A 24,555-nucleotide genomic window follows, 5' to 3' on the forward strand; every position below is an offset into this window, starting at 1 on the left:
GCCTGATGTGGCTACACATTTTGACAAAAACTGCCAGTCTTAATTAGAGGCCTGGTCTGGTTGCCAAGCAGTCCATTTTTATAGAACTTCTTTGGATGTATAAAAAACGGATTGTTGGCTACCCACTTGAACTAACGGTAGTTAGCTGTATAGATCAAATATACAGTACAAATACAAATATAAATCTTTAAACTTTTGTCAATGTGGAGATGCTAATATTGTTATCTCATGAGCACCAGTGAAGACTGCAATGCATTGAAATATACCATCCATCCATCCATACATTTTCGAACCGCTTATCCTCTTGAGGGTCGCGAGGGGACTGGAGCCTATCCCAGCAGACACTGGGCAAGAGGCAGGGTACACCCTGGACAGGTCGCCAGACTGTCACAGGGCTGACACATAAAGAGTCACCAATTAACCTGCATGTCTTTGGACTGTGGGAGGAAGCTGGAGTAAACCCACGCTGACACAGGGAGAACATGCAAACTCCGCACAGAAGGGCTCCCTCCTTGGATTGAACCAGGAACCCTCTTGCTGTGAGGTGACAGTGCTAACCACTACACCACCATGCCGATAAAAAAAAAAAAAAAGTAGTGACTCCATCTGAAGCTTGCATAAAGTCAGAATATGTGTCCATTCCTTGATAACCCGGGAGGTTATTTGTATTTCTTAAGTCAGTAAGGGTCCACCGAGCAAAAGAATCAAATTTGTTTTTCATAGAAATGAATCCAAGTTATAAATATTGTTTTAGCAGGATAAAGTGGTATTGTTTCGGTATGCTGGGTGCAATAAAACAAGTGTTATAACACATAATTGATGCTATTCAAAGCCTAATTTTTATACAAGTAATATTTATACAGGTTCAAATAAATAATTTGATTGTATTTCCCATCTTTGTTGAGCAACAGTTTTGTGTAAAAGGAATTAAAGGCCTGTCCCATATAGACGGCTGTCCCAAATATAAGCCTGTTGAGTTCAGTGATTCAAGCAAATAATAGCCCAGGCTACTAATAGAAGTTTTATGGTACTTCTTCCAGCACAGTCCAGATCTATTTAAAAAAAAACACACACACACTTACACAATCACATACTGTATGCCAAAGCTTTTATTATCAAACAGTAGAAAACATGTTTCCTGCTACATAAATGTAAACAGTGCACTTTACATGTAGAAACTCAATTTTTTTTTTATTTTCAAGCATATTAAAAGACTTGTTACAAAGGAAAAGCATTCACAAGACCACTTATTTAAGGCACAGGTCAGACCAAGTCATATAGGTATTCAATTGTGCAGCAGTCCTCCTGTTTTTAAAGTAAACATTTGGTAGCATTTAAACCAGTATGATGTAAAACCTTCATATTTGCGTTTTATCTTCAACTGGAGGAATATTTGCTCCACAGTAAATGTTCTCCATCGCTGTGAAATCCTTTCAAAACACCGGAGGACCTACTGTAAAGGTGCAGCGATTTGGAGGTTTGCCTTCGTCTGTTAAAGGTTTACATTTGATTAAAAGAGGCATAGAAGAGAGACATGGTCACATGGACATGGCACCAGCTGAATTACATCCTTTCATAATACATTGTTAACCAGTCAACACCAGCTCATTGAATCTGACACATTTCCAGCATTCATTTCAGTATAAAGTTACTTGTGTTTAATGTGCCAGTTAATGAGAACTGTGTGACAATCTTTGGTTTATAACAAGTGATAAATTGGTGCAACAAAACCCTCCACAAATTATCATTTTAAATATATTGAAAACAGGCAATATAGACACAAAGGGAAGAAGGAGCCAATGCATGATGATAGCAGCTCAGTAACGCAAGTAAGATGACATGAAAGAAAGCAGAAACTACCATCTTTAAATGGCTCAGTGATTTGTAAACAGGGCAATGCAGAAGCTGAGCTGGCTCAAGTGTTCATACAAATAGAAAATAAATAATTTTACAAATATATATACTGCATATTTAAAAAAAATGCCCACCACCATTTTCCACTGCTTACAACAGCAGGGTTAACAAATCACTCATTTTTTGGTTGTAGTATTTCCACCATCAGTGTCAGTGACAAAATTATGTCCTTAACCAAGAGCAGCATTTTATTATCATTTCAGCTCCTGCCTTCTTTGGTTATTTTTCTCCAGAAAAATCATATCAGGTCAGAGTTTGCCGTCTTAAACACAAAGTCATACACATGCTTTGATGAGCACGTTTACCGAAGGCGCAAATGTGAAATCTCAGGCAACCCTGGAGGACCAACCACACAGATACTAACACAAGCTCTCCTTTGTTTTAAATGCTGCACCGGGTCAGAACAGAGTGGCTGCCTGCAGATTCGTCAGCCATCTTTCTAATCACTCTTCAAAGATGTGCCGTTCTTCTGTTCTCGCAACTTCCTCCTCTGCAGGTATCCAGTGCGCTGCAGACGGTTCATTCTGGCTCCGAAGAAGATGACCAGGTTGCTTGGCACCAGCTTGGTGGTCACCCAACCCTGCGAGGAAAGAAACGACACAAAAGAGATGCATGGGTTTACAATTGATTTAAAACCTAGGTTCAGGTTTTAATCTTAAAATTTCAAAAAAAGTTTCCAAGACATCTTGAAAAATACAGGTTTTATGTCACTTAATCTAATTTTGTAGAACGTTAAACACTAAGAAAAACACACCTAATCTAAAAAAATAAATTTTAAAAAAGCGAATTATAGGTGACATAATGCATCCAACACTCCAAATTCTGTTATTTTATAGCATCATCAACAGTTTCCAAATATTGTTTAAGACAAACTACAGCCTGGATGTATACTGATGTGTGTTTCAAGTGAATATACATTTAATCTTAACTCCTAAAGGGGGATTAAAACCAACTACTGAGCCAGATAGTTCAGTTGTAAACTCAACCTGGGCCCTGATTTCCCATGTTTGTGTTTAAGTTACTAATGGAGACAACAATTTTTTAAATTGGTCAAGTATTGAGACATACAAGTAATTGTGCACCATCAATTTGCATCCACTTGAAGTGCTTGTTTTTGCCACTGACAGACTCAGATTGTCATTAGAAGTGTTTTATAACATTATGGAAAGGATCCCCACAGAGAAATGAAACCAAGTCTCACTCAAGAAGAGGCATTGTTCTGAAATCTCATGAGAAGTGATTTGTTGCACGAAAAATGATGGTGGGAACGTCACAGCAAGTTGGAGAGAGGAGTGCCAGGATGACTTTGTTGTGTTGGAGCACGTAAAGCATCTTCTAAGCGTTATTTAAAAGACTTTCAACATCATAACAGAATATCTAGCTGATTTTTAGAATGTGGAAAAGTCCGCCAGATTTCAGAATGAGACTTCTCTTTGAGGAAGACATGGTTACACACACTAACAAACACACCGGATCACCAAAAGGTTTTTTAAATAACAATAATAATAATAATAATAATAATAATAATAATAACAATAATAATAACAATAACAATAATAATAACAATAACAATAACAATAACAACAACAACAATAACAATAATAATAATAGTTTCTCTGTAGGGTCTTTTCGGCAATCTTTGCAGACACTCATAGCAATCTTGGCCACCTTTTGTACTGCAACACAACAAACTCTTCCCATGACTCCTCTCTCCAACTCTCACTAATGTTTCTACCGTTGTTTTTTCCTGCAACAAGTCACCTCTCGCAAGATTTCAGAGTGAGACTGCCCCTTAAGCGAGGCTTTGTCACAATAACAAACAGGCCAGCAAAAGGTAAAGAAAAGCATTTGATTTCTCTGTAGGATCTTTTCCATAATGCTATCAGACACTCATAATATCAGTCTGAGCTTATCGGTGGCAAAACAAGCACTTTTAATAGATATAAAAATCAATGGTGCACAACTGCACTGCAATTAAATTGCAGCCTGTTTCTGTGATGCAGTGGTCTCATATTTTGTCTCTATTAGTCACTTAGACACAATAACACAGGAAACTAGTGTCTCAGTTCAAGAGTACTGACGTTTCCCTTTAAGTCTGACATCCCTTACTAGGAGCAGCATTGAAGTAGGGTTGCAACGGTATGAGATTTTCAAGGATTGATAGCAGTCTTAGAAAATATCGCAATTTCATGATATTACAGAATTTTCATAATTATCATAGATAAGCAAATGTACACGGTATGATAACCGTTAACTTCTATATCACGTTATACCTTAAAACTGCTATATAGCTGCAACCCTACATTGAAGTTTACTTGATGTATTCCTGGACAGGTATTTTGAGGTTTCCACTTCTTACCATGACAGCGTGGGGGAAATAGCCATTGGTCTGGCTCTGCAGACCCACAGTGGTGAGCTCAGCTGCCACATAGCGCTCTGGGGTGGGCTTGTCCAGGGTGGGCTTCCTGATGCGAGTCATTTTGGTGGCCACGAAGAAAGGCAGCACACTCTGCATGAAGACAGTGAAAAAACATGTGAGATGAGCTCAAAAACACATCAAGCCTGTAACAAACCTCTTTTTCCAATCATAGAATACGCAAAATTTGAATAAAACAAAGTCTTAGTTCTTCCTCAGGTTAGTGTGAAGTTTCAAACTTCCACAGATGAACTCCAGATTTGCAGCACAAACAAAAGTTGCATCATGTGCCCTGCTGTGAGACTGACAAATAACCCTGTGAAATGCACTCAAAATACATCAGATCTTTGCTGTAACCTGGTCTGACGACTGTGGTTTCATCAGGTGAAAACATACTCTGAGGTTTGCTGAGGTGAAACTGTGGTGCACACTTCAACCACAAGGTGGCACATGAGTGAATACTACAGAGGGTGCTAAAAACAGAACAAACAAGCCTTATGTGGAACACCATTTTCAAAAATACCTCTTCTCTGAAAAATGCATATCAGGGGTTTAATTTGTGAATGTGTTGTCGTTCCATTAATTTTCAGCCAACACTGGTTGGGAACAACAAGATTTTGTAACTTCTTTTGAGTTAAATCTGTGAGGGATTTCATTAATGGACAGATCTTATGTCCTTTGACACAAAGTCTACAACAAAAAGATGTCTAAAAAATTAGAGAAATATAATAAAAAATAATTAGTTATGTTACTTATACATTTAATTTAGTTTTTGTCGAACATTTTAAACTTAAAGCCACCATTCAAGTTTGGTCGACAGCAGCTCCTCCGGTCTTCACAGTACAGATGTCCTGTGGATCATATACAGTCCCATGAAGGGTGAGGTGTAATCACTGTGTATAATATTTTCAGCTTGGATTAGGATAGTTTGACAGACTTCCAGTGAGCAAATGACACTATGATAGAGGAGACTGGGCCTACAGTGGTATGGTCTGTGCTACTCACTCTCGGTTTGCACAGGGAAACAATGTTGTCAAGCTTTTCTAACTTCCTGGCATCTGCCTGGGTCGGACACATTCTTATGCAAAAAAAAAAAAAAATCTTATGCAGGGCAGAGGAGAGGTAAGTCCCAAACTCACCTGAATGATGATGCCCTGACGCCTGTACTCCTCCTGAAGGCCACGAGAGAAGAAATCCACAAAGGCCTGCACACAGAAGAGTGAAACATGGTTAGTTTTAACACATGAGTTTGTAAAATGTTGGTTTGTTATTACAACCTCCAAATGAGGCAAAAATGAAGGGTTGGCTTAGGGAAACAATTTAGTCTCCAAAGAGAATTCTTGCTTGTTAAAACAGGACAGACAGGTATAGATGTTGAACATACCTTTGTGGAAGAATAGACAGTAAGCAGGGGGACGGGGTACATGCCGCTGGCAGATGAGATGTTCAGGATGACACCTTTGTTACTGAAAAACACAACAAAGTGGATTTAGGAAAAGGTCTTGAACAGTGAATGAATGAACGAACTCCACGATTCAAAGCTACCATGATTTGATGATGTGGCATTGTGGCATTAAAATTACACATGACAAAGCGGGGGGGGGGTTAAAAAAAAAACAGAGGGTATTGGGGTCCCCTGGCCTACAATAATAAGCATCAAATACTTAATTTCCTGCATGATAGTAAATTTTCTGCACCAATTTGCGCTTTTTCTGCATCAATTTATGGCATAAATGTCTTTAATTTTGTTAAAGTAAATGTCCTCTCCTACTTAAATGCACATGTTCCAAATATTGAGGAGGACACGTCCCCTGCGTCCCACCCAAAATCTACACCTTTGCAACAGAGGCTTCATTGTTCATTTGGCATTTTAAAACATTAAAAAAAAACCTTAATCTAAAACTGCTGCCATGACACAAATCTACATCAGAGGGCTTTCCTCAATATGTGAAGCACTGATCCCAGAACAGCACAATACATTTTCAGAAGTCCTTATTTTGTCTTCAAATCCACAAACTTTCAAAGATTTTCCATGCCAGTGGGAACCCTGTGTCTATACACATTCAGCACACTCACAGATACACTCAAAGTGATGTTACACACACACATACACACACACTGAAACAGTGTGGTAGTGGCCGTGTGTGTTGCCATGGCAGCCTGTTGCTGCAGTGATGTAGTGGAGCGACGCTCCAGCCTCACACGGCACCAAATGTGCCTGCGCTGCTATTGGCCGGCAGGAGTCACATGGGAACAGAGCAGCCAATCGGGTGGGAAGAGCACTTTGTGTGAATTGAAAGCTTGTCAGCATTGCGAACAAAGGAGGAGAGGAAAAGAGAGATGCAGTGATGGAAAGGGCTTGGTGAGGATTTCTTGTCCCCCTTTCCCGTTAAAAATAGTCACCTTTATAAAGTGCAATCTCCCAAAATACTGCTCTCAGACAACAAAAAGGGGATTCTATTTAATTCTGAGATTCCTCCTGCAGCCTCTGTGCCACAATCCCTCATTCACGACACTGATATTTGACTGCAGTCATGTCGCAAAACATGGAAGCCTATCATTTAACTCACCTCTCAACCATTCTGGGCAGCACCAGACGGGTCATCTACAAGAACAACAACAACATAAGCTCAGTTAACATCAGCTGACACACAAAACAATGATGAAACTCATGAGGGAGAAGAAGGGTACTGGGGAAAGAAGGGAAAGAGTTTTATTTAAATAAAAAAAGACTAAAAGTAAAAGGGAGAGACAGGCAGAGACCGACACAGGGAGAGAGTTGCGTGGGTGGTGAGTACAGACAGCGTTGGTGTAGTCCACCATTGCTTTGGGAACAACTGAGACACTGCAGGTACCATGGTAGAAACAGCAGAGGAGGAGGAGGGAAAAGAAAAGGAGGAGAAGAACAAAAGGGGGGGAAGTGAGGGGGAAAGTGATAAGGCATGGATCAAACTTTAAACAAACACTTGGGGCGTGATATAAATATGGAGTTTGCAACACTGGGCTGAAGGTTTGGGGAATATTTCTTCCCCGGAGAGCAAAAGTGTGCAGAAAACAAACTCACCTGGCACACTGAGGTAATGTTGACGTTGATCATGTTTGTGATGAACTGAAACACAGAAAGCACCAGTCAGATAAACAATAGCACATATGATTATGCAGAAATATCACAAAAGATATGTTTGTTGTTTAGAAGCTATAAATATGATCACTAAACTGTTAGGCATGAGACAAAGAAAATAAATCTGCAAAATGGTGCATGCTTTTTCCTCACAGGCGTACACAAGTCACTTATTTTGCACTCCTAACTAGCAGCATCAGAGAATTTCCACCTGCAGATAAAGACGAAATAAGAGCACTCACATTGTTCAGATCAGGAATATGGAGGTAGTACTCAGGGTAAGGGTAGGACACACCAACATTGTTGACTGTTGAAGACAAAAAAGGAGAAAATAATCTTATTATTCAACTCTTTTCACAACATAACCAGCTACTGGAGAACACAAACTCACAAATTTCTACCACAAGGTGGCAGCAAAAGCAAACAAGATAGAAACAAGCATTTTCTACTCAACACAAGACACAGCCACACCTTACAACCAGTAGAGCACAATTGGTATCATAAAAAAAGGACAAAGAGTTCCTTAAATGTTCAGCTAAAAAGTACAACGTGAACTCTGGAGTCTAAACGTCTAAAATTACACTGACATGCCAGGAGTCGTGATGGCAGTGTCGCAATGAGGTTTTCTGGAAAGTCTCTAAAGCTCAAGACAGACTTTTTAAAAGGAATGCAGACCTCAGAAACATTTTTGTGCACATGAGTGTTCATCTTTTGTGTTCTGGTAACATGTCTCTTTCACAACAGCATCATAACTCAAAAAAACATGACCCCAGTCAACAACATGTGCATTGTAGTTTGTCAGGCGAAGTTGAGAAAGAAGTCATTTCAAGTACCTAAATTAAAGGGAGTTTAAAACTATTGAAAACAGGAAAAACACCAGCTTACATTTCCACAGCACGTGTTTTACAATTTGCTTTGACTGGTGCGTGTAATGAAATCCAGAAGGGAGGTTTGCCAAAAGTGAAACAGAAGTTAAACTGTCCGTGCAAGTTTTTGTACTCCACAACACCCTCCAACCCCAAGAATTATGTCCAATTTTAAATACTAAAGACTCTCTAAGCATCTAATCTCAATGCAGCTCGCACTGCCTGAATACACAAGTTAAGTGATGCTTACTTTGCCTTTTGCTGTTGCTTTGCTCTTAAGGATATATCTTTATCATTTATGTCTGCAATGACACAGCTAACTGCACTAAAGATGCAGCAAAACCAAGCATCTTTTCCATAATATGTCGACATGCAACTGGTGCCTGTAGGTAATCACTGGACAGAGTTGTAGCAAGCATAAACACACTGTCCTGACTGAAAAGCAGCTCTTACCAAGAACACCAATCTCAAGACCAGCCAGCCCCGCCTCAATCTTGTCGTAGATGTCCGCCTTGCCGAAGTCCACTGCAATGGTCTTTGTCTCCACTTTAAATTGATCCTCTGTGAAAAGGAGAAACAAGTGCTCATTAACTTTAAGGGTACAGTGATATCTGTGTATGGCAGTGAACATAAAAGTGTTAAACTGTAAGAATGAAAGTTTCATGGTGCAATTTTTTGACCCAAGCTCAGAGTGAGGTATGTTTAAGATAATTCATCTCCACAGCACACACTCATATCATGTATCCATGTGTCACAAATCAGCCAGCATTACGTGGCCCAACAACAGAGCAATCCCCCTGTTTCAAAACCCCGGATCCATTCAAATAAATGGAGCGTGATAGCAGCCACTGTCAGACTCAGGCTGAAGAGGGCACTGCGTACCAACAAACCAGCCGAGCCATCCTCCTCCCCTCCTCCCCTAACCTCCTCTCCCCTCCCTCCACTCCCTCGTCATGTTTGACGCGCCTGCTGCAATTAGAATTTATTGTCCAAAGACTCGTTTAGCTGATAGGTGGCGGAGGGAGTTATAAGAGGAAAATTCCTGGGATGTGCCTCGGTAAAGACCAGGAGTGTGTCAGTGTAGTTGTGAAGAGATAAAAAGGGGGAACCTGAGAGGGGTGCTAGGGGTTGCAGCCTCCCTGAAATCTATATCCAGTTCAGATTATTTTTAGTCATCACAGCTACTTTGAGTCCATGTCAAAGTAAATGATAAAAGCAGCTTTGCACACAAAAAGCAGAAATATTATGGCTGCCAGATTGGAGGAGTAATTTGGGGTTGCCGGGCAGGTGCGATCAAAAGTCAAATGAGACGTTTGCATAGAAGAGAGGAGAAACACTAATAAGAGTAAAATAGAGGTGGGACAGGGTGGGTTTGGCCGGTTACATGCTAAGGAGGGTGGTTTTGCTAGACTAATCGTGAGGGAGGAGTGCCAGAGTTTGGCACGCCGCATCCCGCTCGTGACTACCCATCAGCCCCCTCTGTGGACTTGAAGCACGACAGGGGAAATTGCGCTGTGGGAGACGTCAGAGACAGATGGAAAGAGAGCGAGTCAGGGAGAGGGCACTATTTGAACAGGGGGTGGGGGTTGGGGGGGCACTCACCATTCAGTCTCTGTTAAAATCTGGAGACGGGCCAGAAAGGAGAAGAGGAAGGAGGAAAAAAGTTTTTCCCTTTCGTATGGGTGCTCAGTTTCTGTCTGTGTAGACGTGAATGAGCAAACCCTGGTCTGTTTCTCACAATTATCTCAGAGGAACAGGTTGGTCTATCAGGCTGGATTTTATTCTGTCTTCATAGAGACAGTGAGGAGGTAAAACACAGCCTGCTTTGTTGGCTGCATGTTTCCAATTCACCAGCACTCAAACACAATGAAGGCATGACTTAGCAGGTGCAGAAGAGCGTGAAAAATAGGATTCAGAAATTACTCACAAAATGACTCTGTGAAATAAAAGCATACTGTTTTCGAAAAAGGAAGTTCCACACCTTTGTTGCGACAAAAAAAGTGCTAACTTGTATTTTGTCCTCATAACAGATAATTTTCGCTGCTTGTCTTCGTTTTTGACTATATTCTAAATCCTTATGTCGAGGATATGCCCTCCTATAGTGGCCTGGGAAACCCTGTAGCTGACGGGGTAGGAGGTTGCACGTCACTACCTGCCCATACACACATCCTCATCAGCCCACTCACTGTGCTCTCAACCCCGAACAGGTTTCCATGATGTTGTGCAGACACACAAACACAGACACACACTTACCAAGTGACCTGGCCACGTCATCCAGCTTTTCCTGGGAGCGACTGATCAGCATCATGGCAAATCCTCGACGAGCAAGCTGCAAAGGAAAAAAAAAAAACGGTCAGTGACGAATACACAACTTTGACCATTATAGTAACATACTGAGGACGGTGTCACACAGAGTGCTGGCAACTATAGAGGGTCACAAGAGGAGACGAAAACTTTTGGACTTCAGTGTCCCGAAATCAGAGATCTTTTTGTGTTTCGTCGTTTTCATTAAAAATCGCTTCCCTGGAGAAAAAAAGTTGATTGTTTAGTGTCATTCCGAGGTCATCAAATATCGTGACTTGGTTCAGTCTACCAACCCAAGAGTCGGTTTTTGGAGGAATGGACTCAACTATCTTGCTCCAGAGTTACATACGGCACTTTTAAGTTTGTTTTTCCCAACTTTCAATAAATGTGCTTGACTCTGGATCAGAATATTGGGAGAGCAATAGTAACATATCCAAAATGTCTCCTATGGACGTAGATTAATCACTCCTCTCTCTGTATGTGCAAACTCAGTTGTTTTGATCAGTTTGTTGGAAGCATGCTTCCCAAAGAAAGACTGACAGAAGGCTTGAGAGCTGAAAAGACTTCAGACTTAACTTTAATTTTCCTCAACTTGTGTCTCATTTAGAGCAATGATATATCGATTGGTGATATATATGATCAACTGTTAACTTTTAAGAGCAAAATAAGTTTAAATTCTCTGACTCCACTGTCTTAAATGTGTTTTCATTCTGGTTTCTTTACTCCTCCATGACAGTAAACTGATTGTCTTTGGGTTGTGGACAAATTAAAACCGTTGAGGGTGTCATCTTAGACTCTGGAAAACGATCCACATTTTTCACCATTTTACAGACCAAACAACTGATTGAATAATCAAGAAAATAACCAACAATGAAAATAATGGTTAGCTGCAGCCCTAGTCCCATTCTGACTGGTTCCTCTGGATGCACAAAGACTCAATCAACGAGTTTCCTCAGCCAGGTTGATTGTTGGGTATGTGGGCACGTTGCTGTGCAGTGAACAAATCTGCTTGTGCAGTTCAAATGATTTGAAACGATGCACTTAATCGCACAGAAGTAGATTTATCATGTTCCATGTGGAAAGCAGAATCCAAGTGTTGTGTTTCTGCATAAAAGTTAACGTGCAAAAAACACCCTGCATGGCATAAAACATTGGGCAAAATGGTGGCCTAGCGTTGCGTAACAAGCGGCTAGCCCCACTGTAGCACCAACAGCAACGGCATGAGTCAAAGGCCCTACATGACTATATTATACAGCCAGCACACCCACACTAGTATGGGCCAAACACGTGGCAGGGTAGCCCCTATTCAACGTGTGCTTGTTACCTCCGTATGTGCTCCTGTTGACGAGCCTGTGCTGAAGTGTGTGTGCATAGGTGTGTGAGGACTCTCTTCCACGTTAATAGGCCTATAAGAGCTCTCCCCTACCGTGGCCTATGAGTGAACACGGTGTGTGTGTGTGTGTGTGTGTGTGTGTGTGTACGTGTGTGTGTGTGTGTGTGTGTGTGTGTGTATGCATGAGTCACAGCTTTGCCGTGAAAGAAATGAAATAAATAAGGGTCCAGGAGCCTCACCTCCTCCGCATAGGATTTCCCGATTCCATCCGTGGCTCCCGTCACAACTGCAGGGAGACAGAAAAGAAGAGAAAGAGGTTAGTATTGGTTCTCTGAGCAACACTTTTAAACTATGTAACAGGGCAGGAGTCAAGTCAACTTCTGTTCACTAATGAGGGAGTAGATGTTCTTAAGTCGCTGAAAGTTGAGTCAAGAATGACTGACGTGATTAAAACCATGGTTTCACTTTGTATATCCAACCTAGGCACAACTTACTCGAACCCTGTCCAGTGGCACATTACATCAGCAACATCTCACCGACAAGTCACGCCAGACTGACTCATTACTCTGGCACATCTATTATGCAACCGCCACCATATCTGTTATCTTTGCATCTTGTGACAGTTGCACATAAATGACAAATATGACCCTCTTTGTTCACAGGCTCACAACACACCTTCACATCAGGTTTGACCACCTATAATTGTCATCATATTAGCTCAGAGCCCTAACATGGAGTTAAGCCCGAGGCTCTTCACGGGTGACAGATGGGACAGTCATACGAAGGCTCTAGCGGCCACACCCCACGATACTATTCACCTGCTGTTTAGGAAAGCCTCTCTCTAAACTCGACGATGACAGGGTGTCCATTCTCAAAGTGCACACAATAGGGAGCGTGCAGTTCGATTTTGGAGCAGATATGCAAATAATACAGCCCAAGATAATATGGATAGGAGTCAATTCACAAAGATAAAGCTACAAAGACAACAGAGGGGATGGAGATTGTATAGAGGCGGAGATAAGATGGTATAGATTAAAGCAGAACAAAAGAAGACAGCCTTCAACACCCACTGATACCTCACTGGGAACAGCTCATCTGATGCAAAACAATATGATTTTCAAGATTATGTTCATCTAACTGGCAAGGTTAAATCAACTGTGGACTATCTGCAGTTTAGACAAAAGGTGGAGGAAGGAGAATGGTGGAAAACCGTAGGAAAGGTTTCACAGGTGCATGGAAAGATGGTGAAAAGCGGTCGAATCGTGGGGAGATGAAGACGGAGAGAGGAGCTGATGTTCTTCTTGTGTTCAGAGTTCTCCTCACCTTGTCAAGCAAGCAGGGCTATTTTTAAACATTCACTGCCCATCAACCCCAGCTCCTTCTTGACTGACGGAGGATGGGGGGGAGAAAGGATGGATGGCAGGAGGGAGGAGGGAGAGAGAAGACACAAGACAAACAACAAAAAAAAAGGGGTAGTGGTGGTGGTGAGGAGGGATTGGGGGTACTCACAAATACACGCACACATAGTTGTGCATCATGAATATATTATTAGCAAGGCTTGATGAAAGATTAATAGAGGCAGAGGACATTCTCTGGCAAAGAGCTGGAGAGCAGGAAAAAGAGACAAGATGAGAGAGGGGATGCGGAGAGGAGGGTGTGATGACGAACATGGAGCAGGAGAAAGGAGGAGGGCGAAGTGGGGTAGGGAGGGTGGGGGGAGCGAGGAGGGATCCTAGGGGCGGCTAAAAATAGAACTGGAGCGAAGCAAGAGAACGAATGAGTGAAGGAGAAAGAGACAGAATAGAGATGGCGGTGGAGAGGAGGAGGAGGTGGAGGAGGAGGAGGGGGGAGAGAAGAACAAGTGAGTGAATGAGAGAAGAGGAGTGAGAGCGAGAGAGAGTAGCACAAAGTCAAAAGTGAAAAGAGAGCAGAATCCCTGGTTATTTTTAAACCTCCCCCGTGTTAAGAATGAAACGCTCCGTGGCAGAAAAGCCTCAATGGGCGCGGGCTGTACCAAATCAGGCTCTTGCTGCAGATGCAGGTGGGGGCAAACAGAGGCAGGGAGAGGCTACATTCGCTGCAAAGTAAAATGGCTAAGGTGGGGGGGAGACAACAACCACCTCAACAGAAAATCATTAAATCAGCTTTTTCCTAATATAATCTAGTGAAGTGAATGAGGCTTGTTTGCTTTACGAGCGACAGGGCTCATATTTTACACAGATCCATCACACATGTGCCACAATATCATGGCTGACAGGTGGGAATCTCATACTTCTAAGGAAGTGTAGCTTTTTCTGGTGGCAATCATGCAAGTTTTGAGTTCATCTGATGAGTGCTAAAGGAGTGTAATGAACACAAGGGAGAGGAGAGCAGCATGAAACCGTTTAGATCATGAAAAATCAACACAACTGGAGGTAAAGTTGCTGGATGGTTACAGAAAGACAGCCTTTTCTTAAGCAAGAGAACAAAAGTCCTGACTGATAAGGAATACCTTCCACGATTCTGCTGTAACTAGGCCTACGATACCTTCGAGGAAGAAATGACAGGCCATGTCAGCAACTGAGAACTAGAGAAAAAAAACAACCATAAAACAGAACAAGAGCACTGACCACATTCCAGTCGCATGGGACAATAAAAATACCCCAGAGAAAAGCACCTGGGATGACGTTCGCCTGCATGACTGAGTTTCAGGTGCAGAACGTTGCTCCTGCGTGCAAGAATGTGTGCAAAGCATCTGCATTTGAACTTTAACCTGATACAGGAGAGCGTGCAAGAATTTGTTATGCGCCAAAACACGTGTGGTGCATGAACATTTGAACTTGAACATGACAGCAAAGACCATACAGTACTTGGCTACGTGTCACACTACATATGTTCAGGCTATGCATGCCATGCATTGTAAGAGAACAAAATGAAGTATCACTCCACTCTTCTTGCTTTTCAGTCTCACTTCTTTCCGCTAAAACAAAAGAGGTGAATTTTGCTTTAAAAGGGGACTAACCCTGGATTGTCTCATCACTAAACAACGATTAAAATCCTTCCTCTTTGCAAAAACCTGCTGCATGTCAAGTGGAAAACTTCCACTCTGCAAGTGTATGGTATTTGAGTTAGTGAAGATACTGCTGTTAGCCAATCAAGTCTTTAAACTCATTAAATTAATAATCTTTTAGCAGAAATATCAAAGAACATTCTAATTTTGGCAGAGCAAAGCACATTTAAAAATTTAAGCCATAAAAATTGTGTAATATCAGAACTAGCGCAGGAATCTGCACATTTTTAAGACAAGGTGACATTTTGAAACATTTCCAGCTCTGCACTCTCAAACTTCTTCAAATGAAGTGACAGTTTAACCAAAAAAAATGAACGCAAATGAAAAGTATAAAACTGAAATATGTAAAGGGGATTTTGTTGGGTGGTCTGAAAAGTGGGAGGCTAGATACGATGGAGACAAATAATCCCTCTATCCACTTTAGAGAACAGCTGGATGAAAGAAGAGGAGACATAAACATCAGAAACTATTTTTAGTGCCACTTACTTCTTTAAAAACACTCTACTTTGAATTGTGATTTTCCACTCTGCATTTGTCTACCCCTCCCCACCTCCACCTCCACCTCCACCCCCCACCCTTCCCCACAACCTCCAAATCCTCGTGCTATAGTTATGAATGACTACACTCCTCCCACTCATTATATAATAGTACCATTTTCTCAATAAACGTTGTCTGGGGAGTGAGTGAGAGTGAAGTGTGTGTGTTTGTGTGTGTGTGTAACGGGGGGCCAGTACAGTGGGATGAGGACACTGAGTTCCTCTCGAGTCTTAAGATATTTCATTTCTTGCTTTTGAGTTGCTATCAGCCATCACGAGTGCAACTAATGCAAGAAAACTATAATAATTTACGGTAAAAAAGGGACAATATCTCAGCCACAAAGACAACTGAATGAAGTCTGATGCAACTCTTTCACCTGTAACTGGTGACCTTTCAATGATGAACACTGCAGGTGTCACCTTTACAACTCCTCACTGATGCACAAGCAGAACACCAGATCAAAAATACTACTGCTCAGTCCAGTCACAAACACACAAACACCCCAGTGCTTCCACTAGGAATTAATCCCCCTAGCATGAGCAAAGCATTACATCTGTGACACACACAGATGTAATGCAACAAAAAGGGTCTACGCAAGCAAGCACGTGACTGACAGCAATGCCACTGACACTCAGAGACGCACACAGACAACAAAGGGTGAATGTGTGTTGATGGGGCAACCACATATGAGAGTGATGTGTACCATGAAAAAACAAAAAGGAGATTGGGGAGAGGCCGGGGGGGGAAGAGGAGTGTGTGTGACTCCATGAATGTATTCAAGTGTGTGCTGGCAGAGAGGATGTGTGCACCACTGCCTCTCATTCATTCCCAGCAACAATGCTCATTTCCCCCCCATTCCTGCGCCTCTGAGGGATCTGGTCCACCATGCTGGCTCTGAAGGGCCCTGATGGGGGCGCATTTGTGCCGCCGCTCTGCTGTGCTTAGTGCTGCACATCACGTCCAGAGGTATTGACATCCCCCAGCCTTTTCTGTCTCCCTCCCTCCTCAGCAGTGGAGCAGCCCCTGCCGCTGCCTGCTCACTATTCCGAGGGTCTAAAAAAAGCAGCAGGAGGAGTAAAAATAGCAGCGCGCCTGCACTGCCTCGTCTGGGAGCTGCCTGCCTGCCTGCCTGCCTGCCGCAGCACCTGAATACCAACAAGATCCCCCACCACCATCGCCATCACCACGACGACCAGGCTTGCTGCTGCATCCTCAGCCCTCCACCTAAAGCCCCCCGATGCCAGCATGAGCACTGCAGGCTGGGGAGGAAAAGAAACACACATAAGATGTGATCTGATGAGCAGAGCAGGAAGAACACAAAGCTCACTGATACATGGAGAATTTAGATTAACGTGGACTGCATGAGAAGGCACGTGTGTGAGGATGAGCAGCTCGTATTAACAAGACAAAAGAGTCATGAATATGGAGATTCAGATTTCTATGAATCCACTGATTATTCCTCTCTCAAGATTAAGGTGGGCTGATTAGTAAAATAAGCTGATCTAGTGTTTAGTTGTGAAGAAAACTGGCATGGCCCTGACTATCAGTTACCCGCAGGGTGAGTGTGTTTTTTTTTTTTTTTTTAGAAGATTCAACTTCCTATGCAAAGAGAGCGAGACAGAGCTAAAATGAGCGCAAAAACTTCCCCCCTCAACCCTCCCCACCACCACCACCACCAAATCCCCAATTAAGATTCTCAGTGAGGAGAGACTGCGGTCCTTGTATGCCCCGCTCTCGTTACGTACGGTTATGTAATCTGTCGCACCCCAAACTCGCCTATCAACGAGCAGCCCCTCCTACCACAGAGGGAGGGAAAAAAAAAAGATGGAGGGAGGGATGCAGCAGAAGATCCAAAGACAGCACCCCCCCCTCCCTTCCACCCACCCTCACCCAAACAGACACACACACACACACACACACACACACACACACACACACACACACACACACACACACACACACACACACACACACACACACACACACACACACACACACACACACACACACTCCATTCTCCATCCGCCCACCTTCCACATTCAAACACACACACACGCTGCTTTAAATAGCAGGGGAGAAAAGTCACATGGGTGATATAAAAGTCGACAAAAATAAAGCTTGATCGGGCTGGGGGAGAGGGAGAAATGAGGGGAGGGAGGGTGAGAGACAGGAGAAAGAGAAAAAAAAAGAGAACATGTACTTCAGAGCTGCCCAAGATAGAAGCTGCATCTATATTTGGGTACAGAGCAAAAAATAGTCGTGTCCCCCCTCCCTCCTCCAGTCACATGCCTTGTTTAAAAATCAATAGTTTCCTTTGCCACAATTAGTTGTGTTGAGACAAGGTGATTTTTGAGCAGGAAACAAACTTCGCTGTTTGACCGCGTGCCATTAAAAGGACGGACTGTACTGTGTGGAGGTTCAAACAAAGCCTACAGCAGGTGATTTCACTTTATTAGTCTGTCCTCTGACTGGAGGAGTGTTAATCAGTGGAATCACCTGCTGGAGTCTTTGGTGGAAGGGATGGAAACCTGCATGCACTCAGCCCTCCTGTTGGATCATTTACATCCCTGTATTGGTGACATAACTCAGACTAGTGGATAAAATTGATGCGGAGTTCCTCCACATTTTAAACAACACTTACTTGTATCTAAAAGAGTTTGAAAAACTTAAAATCCAAACCCAGGTGCCTTTTTACTTCCTGAAACCACATCAATCACCTGCACACCATCTTACACACTGTGTGCACATGCAATAAACACTTGTCGGGTGATTGATGTGGTCAGAGGTTTGGCAATGTCTTTGATCAGAACATGACTTCATACCATTCTTCTCAGCTTTGTCCCACAAAAGACTGACGCAATTACCTCCGAGAACATTTCAACTGAAACTCACAACTGAACAAACTGCCTCTCTGGCATGTTAGACCGCAACCAACGAAGTAAGACATCACTTTACAGAAACCAATAAACTGCTGATTCAAATATGCTGGTGGTCCAGTATTGTGTGTTAAGATAACGCAACTCAGCAGCAAATTATTGCACTTGATGCCCCTGTGATCCTGAGGAGTGCAACAGATGTTGTCAGACAAGAACGTTGGGGAAAGTTAGCTATGGTTCGCAGCAAAATTAGAGTGCATGACTTAAGAAGAACAAAGAAGTATTTGGTGAGATGTTGATACTTCAACTGGAAATATTTTGCTGAAAATGGGCTGGGTTTCTCTGTCAAAGAAATTCACGCTAATACCAGTTTTTTGCATTGTTCAGTATTGGGCTTTCAGGTGGAAGCATTTCAGTTATTTTGTCAATGTAAAGACTTCAAATTTCCATTTTAAGCTTTAACAATTTGATGATTAATCAGTTAGTCAATCAACAAAAAGTTAATCTGCAACTATTTTGGTAACTGTCTAATAATTTAGGCTTAACATAGAAATTTGAAGTCCTAACATGGACAAAAAACCTGAAATGCCTCTGCAAATTAAAGTAATATTGAATGATGAATGATGTTTGTCATTTTTTGAGCAAAAATACCTCAACCTTTGCCTGAAACAATGCAGCATTAAAATCATTATTTTTGCAAGTTAGACAGTACATGTGAGTCTTTTCTATGAATTTTATTCTTCTCGTCCCTCGCCTATGCACCTGTTTGGAAATAGATATGCAAAGTATTCCTTTGTTTTGAGCAAAAATACCAAACATTCCCTTGTTCCAGTTCAAATTAGTCACAAACTGAGTTTTTGCTGCTTTTCTTTGTGTTATATGATGGTAAACCTGATTATCTTTGGGTTTTAGCCCTAACCCTAACCCTAACCCTAGACCCAAGCAATCTAGAGATGTCACTTTGGGCTTTAGGAAACTGTAGAGTTTTTAAAATTTCTCATTTTATAGACAAAACCAAACAAAAAATAATCGGCAGTTTAATCAGTAATGAAAAAATTACGTTAGTTGCACTATTTAACCAATCATTTCTTTTAAGAAAATTACCACAACAAGTTACTAGATGCAGAAGTTATCTTAAAACTGTTCATTAAGTCTCAGCAATGGTTGAAAAACCCAGAATAATAACTTTAGATAATATGAAAAAGGTAAGAAGCGTCTTAGTGTTTGTGAAGCTATAATATTGCCACGTACTGTTTTTTTGTTTTTGGACAAATAATCAAGTTGGAAATGCACTACTTTTGTGTACATTGAAAATTAATATCAGTACTGGTGTTGATGGATAAGAAGCATTTAACTATTAAAATCAGTATTGATTAGAGAAGAGGTTAGTGGGCACACAAATATGGAGATGGATGGAGAATACGAGAAGTGAAACTGGAGAAGACGAGCAACATGCTCAGAGGAAGATGGTACTGTAGCCTCAAAGAGAGTGCAAGATGTAGAGAAACAGATACACAGACTGGCTGAATGGGGAGATGGGTGAGAGGAGGGAGAGGAGCGAGGAGGAGGAGGAGGGATTGAGAGGAGCTTGAAATGAGGGAGATGCAGAGGATTTTTTTCTCCCTCTTCTCTTTTTTTTTTTTTTTTACCCAGCATCCCTGGCTCCGGCACGTGTCACAGAGCGTGTTCATCACATGAACAGCAGTGTTCTCTCCCTCTCTCCGCCCGCCCACACACACACACACACACACACTCTCTCTCTCTCTCTCTCTCTCTCATACAAAGCACTAGGGGGAAGCACATTCACAAGGATGAAGAAGTGGAGACCCTGCCTCAATTGATACACATGGATAAATTTCATTCACATATGTGCATTTTCCTTACCATGAATGAAGCCTAATGCCTATTCATAAAAAAAAAACCCACTGAAATTTATTCCCCCTCATAATAATTAAACACCGCCCTGCCACTCTGATTCGCCCGCAGCTGAGGTTGATAAACTTGCACACCACAAATGTTTATTCCTGCAGTCGAATCAAACTCAACAGAATTCTTGCGTAAGTGCTGACACAAGTCTTTGTCACTCTTGTGCTGTACTGATGAATGGCTGCATCCCTCTTATATAATAGGACCATTTTCTCAATAAACTCTAATGTCAAAGGGAGGTGGGGGGCACTTCTGAGGTGCATGTGACATCACTATCTCCCCCTCCCCACCCTTGTAAAAAGCTCCCTTTGGTCTAATTTACTTCCCTATAATGGAGTTTTACACACACTCAAAAGAACAGACACTGGCTCCCTTATATAATATGAGATGCTGGGGGCTAAGAATGGAGTGAGCGGAGAGGAGAAAACTGGGCTCTACTACACATTAGAGTCAAAAGATGCTCCACTGGACAAAAAAGCATAAATATTAAACACTGCATTATAAAAGAAATCTGCAAAAATACCATGAAATACCTTTAAAATCTTAACTCCAAGACTAAATATCTTTAAAACTGCAGGGATCTCCCATTCTGATGCAACTATTGTCAAAAATCTGCCAAGAAATTAAAGACTTGATGGATAAAAAAAGAAATGTCATGTTCTTGAGCACTGCCATTCCTTCGCTCAGGGTTTTAAAAAAAGACAAACTGAGCTGCAGACATGGATTGGGCTGGCAGGAGGTGGGGAGGGTGAAAGTGTGGATGCACAGTGCAGCAGAGAGGCTGGGGAAGCCGCCTTCTTCCATTCTGCAGTGCTGATGTTCTGCCACTAGGAGTCTCCTCCACTAAGGGGAAGACCAGCAGAGGAACTCCAGAGAAATCCCTGCTCTGCTCTGCATGTGAGAGCTGCAGAGCTTCAGCACTAAAAGATGTGCAGTGATAACAAGACTCTCTCTAAACTCCAAGCTTACAAAAGCAACTCTGAATACAAATTACCTGACCTTGCATAAAAGGGGAGGAACTGACACTTATCTGAACTAATTGGAGCTGTTACCAAGGAAACGTGACCTTGTTCACCTACACCAATCAAACCTGTCTGACCAGGAAATGTTGTTTGCCTCCTGTGTTGCAATAACAGCCATGTGGGTTGCAAAAAGCACATGTTTAAAGGATGAGCCAAGTAATCCAATTTGGCACATCTTTCTAGGAAACATGTCAGTCAAAGAAGTATTTAAAATGTGACTCATTTTATTTCCTGGGATAATCATTTAGTGGTTGTTTGATTGGCCGATATCCTCATCACATAAAGTCAAATGAAGTCTAAATACAAACCCAGTGGCTTAACATTTAGTCCAACTACCACAGCTTTTAAAAGTAGGCATTCAAAGTCACAGAATATTCATGTACAGCTAAATTCTTCCTCGGTTATCGGTGATACGCCACCTTTTAAAAAGGGCTGATGTTGTGAATTTCAAGCTTTGAATGTTTTTCTACAGATATACGCTTGAAATTAGTTAATATGCATGATCATGAGCAGATACAAGAGTTTAAGGTTTGTGAAAAACCCTAACATGAGGTATTCTATGACTGCAAAGCTCCTAAGAGAAAGGAGATGTCAAAGAAAATAGGTTAACGGCTCATGCAGTTTCTGTAGAGCAGCTACAACACCACTTCACTTGTGTTGCTGACTTGGCATTAAAATAAAGAACAATACCGAGCCTATTTGATGGTTAGAAATAATTTAACTTGTTGCAACAGGTGCCTCAGTCTTTCAGCCAAAGGTGGAGACACAAAGTCACACCACTTTATGTAAGTGGATGGGCATAAAAGAAATCACAGCACTGCCTGAGCTGGCCAGACCTGCACATCTGGTACAACCAGCTGAAGAGGACAACTCATTCCTAGTAAACATTCACTCTTCTCTACCTGTTCACTTCCTGCCATGGCTCCAACTGTTGTTGGCTTGTCTGACTGGTGCCAGGGACTGGTTTCAGGGAGTGGCATTCAAGTTCACATGTTACAAAGAGGTATACAAGAGTAAGAGAGGCCAGTGTGGGAAAGTTAAAATAGGAATCCTTTCTGAAAGTAATGGTTTAGAGCATTTCCTGCACCCTAAAAATACAGAATCACATTTGACCCAGTGTAACTGATGCAATAGAAAGGTTCTTTACTGCACCAAAAAGAAAAGGAATCATTTCTGGTAAGAGATCTCTAGTGCGAAGTTAGAGCTACATCTGACAAGATACTGGGGGTGCTGGAGGAGGAGTGAAGGAGGAGGGTGGGGTGGGGGGGTTGGGAGGGGGGAAATCACAGTTTCTATATGACCAATGGATGACGAAGCGATGAACAAGCGCATGACTCATCGGTGTGCACCGGTATTCCTCCGCATATTCCAGCAGAATCACACAAAAAAAATGTACATTAGTCATTCCTAAAGGCACCCTACCTTTGCGTCATGCGTTTCATTCCCTCTTACGGCACACAGGGCATCAATTAAACACTCCATTCATAAAAAAACGACGATTTGGAGGCAAAGTGCGTCACGGTGCAGATAAATATCTGGGTTATTATTTAAAAAAATAAAAGACAACAACAAGCATTCAAATCATCCGGGTCGCCTGCTTTTAGAGGTGTTAAAGGGAGATTATCAACCTATCCCAATGCGAAGGGGAGCGCTCGGCAAATTGCGCAGCAAGAGGCTCCAGACGCAGCAGTCTTCTCCAAATAGGAGACTGGAGAAGTGGGTCAAGCCATGGCAGGGCGATTCCTATGAGACTAGTCTGTACCAAACCAAAATACACTTAGATTTGCCTGCCAGCTCGCTCCTATGTGTCCAAGCACGTTGAAAAAGTACATTATACAGTCAAATCCAATTAAAGACGTTTTAATCTGCATCTAACAACATGTAGGGCAAACGGAATGGGACAAGGTAAATGTGACAAGGAACCGACGACACAAGCGAGAGCATGACAAAACACCGCCTGAATATAATCACATTCAAAGTGAGGTGAAAGATTATCAACACAAGTGTGAAAATGTTTGAGAAGCTGCCCCAGTGAGACATATTTGGAGGAGTGAAAGGCTGTGAAAATGATCTAGATGTAGGTCACGTTTTAATTGGGCATATGGGTTTGTCCTACATCATGCGGATGGGCTAATGTGGTTCAGTAGTGCGCTGGCTGAGAGCTCACCCACATAAAACAGCTCTCTAAAAAGTGCGCATAGCCTGCGCAATTTGGCTCCTGGCTCACCAATGTGGGGCATCCCCCTACCGCTCCAAATGTGGGTGAAAACGCTGACTGGAGCCCCTGGCAGCAGACGGTGCTGTGTTTGACGCGAGGAGGGGGAAAAAAACCCAATTGAGCTAATAAGGACCATTATCTTGCCAGTCAATCAGCTGCTTACCTGCGCTTGTTACGCAACACCAACCTCCCCTTGAATTAAACCACACAGAAAAAAACGCACCAGAATGTAGCTCCTCTTTGTGACAAAGTGAAGTTTGAGCCCAATAACCTCATTCTGGTGTTTGCACGTCGAGTCCACCTGCCTACTTCTGAGCTGCCCTCTTCGTGACCGTGATGTAGGTGGCGTTAAAATTGATGTGACCCAACTCACCTGCCCATTTGCCCAGCTTCGGAGAGAGCAGCTGCCCGTTTCCCAAGACCCAGATCCTAAAGCCTGAGAGCAGCCTGTAGAGCAGCCACAGCGCCAGGGAGGCCACAGTGAACGCGCCGACCCAGAAGAGAGGCGTCTCGGCCCTGCGGAGCATCTCCTCAATGTACATGCAGTTCATGGCAGCGGCTCGCGGTGACTCGGCGTGTGTGAGAGTGTGTGTGTGGAGACCTCAATTTTAGGCAATGTGCTCTAATTTCCAAGCCACAACGTGAGAGAGAGTCCCTTTATAAGGAGGTTGTAGCATCACACACACTCCCCCAACTCCCCCAACACTTGTCTAGCCTGATTTAAAGTGCGCCGCCCACCTCCTACTCCGCCCCGCCCTCCTCCGCTCCTCACCGGCTGCAGCCGCTGTCTCTCGGCGGATCCGCCCCGCCGGTTGGTGCGTTTGCAAGTCAGTCAGCTCCAGAGCTTCCCCCATTCATTCGATTTTCTGTATGAAGCAGGGTGGGTCAAAGGGAGACCGGGATGAGGAGTGATTGGGCAAACATTACGGCAGCTCCCATCCGGAGTCAGTCATTGGCTCTCGTCGGAGCAGGT

The 24,555-nt window shown here is 42.7% G+C and overlaps 1 protein-coding gene across 1 annotated transcript; it reads right to left on the reverse strand.

Annotated features, from left to right (window-relative positions):
- Window positions 1-1,091: 1,091 nt before the first annotated feature.
- Window positions 1,092-24,276, reverse strand: hsd17b12a (hydroxysteroid (17-beta) dehydrogenase 12a). The gene is made up of 11 exons (XM_033634895.2): window positions 23,956-24,276; window positions 12,194-12,240; window positions 10,571-10,646; window positions 8,771-8,878; window positions 7,694-7,758; window positions 7,395-7,439; window positions 6,901-6,935; window positions 5,715-5,796; window positions 5,470-5,535; window positions 4,274-4,423; window positions 1,092-2,494 (listed from the first exon to the last, which is right to left on the reverse strand). The coding sequence occupies exons 1-11, from the start codon at window positions 24,131-24,133 to the stop codon at window positions 2,354-2,356; spliced, it is 993 nt and encodes a 330-aa protein (XP_033490786.1). The 5' UTR covers window positions 24,134-24,276; the 3' UTR covers window positions 1,092-2,353.
- Between the last annotated feature and the right edge of the window lie 279 nt (window positions 24,277-24,555).

The sequence above is a fragment of the Epinephelus lanceolatus genome, chromosome 5 (assembly GCF_041903045.1).
Source record: "Epinephelus lanceolatus isolate andai-2023 chromosome 5, ASM4190304v1, whole genome shotgun sequence".
Classification (NCBI taxonomy): Eukaryota; Metazoa; Chordata; class Actinopteri; order Perciformes; family Serranidae; genus Epinephelus; species Epinephelus lanceolatus.

Coding starts and splice junctions, on each gene's coding strand:
- hsd17b12a (XM_033634895.2), bottom strand. CDS start 24,133: ATGAACTGCATGTACATTGAGGAGATGCTCCGCAGGGCCGAGACGCCT. Junction 8,879..10,570: donor TGACGTGGCCAGGTCACTTG/GTAAGTGTGTGT, acceptor TCCTTTTCACAG/AGGATCAATTTAAAGTGGAG. Junction 5,797..6,900: donor CTGCCCAGAATGGTTGAGAG/GTGAGTTAAATG, acceptor TGTGTTTTTCAG/TAACAAAGGTGTCATCCTGA.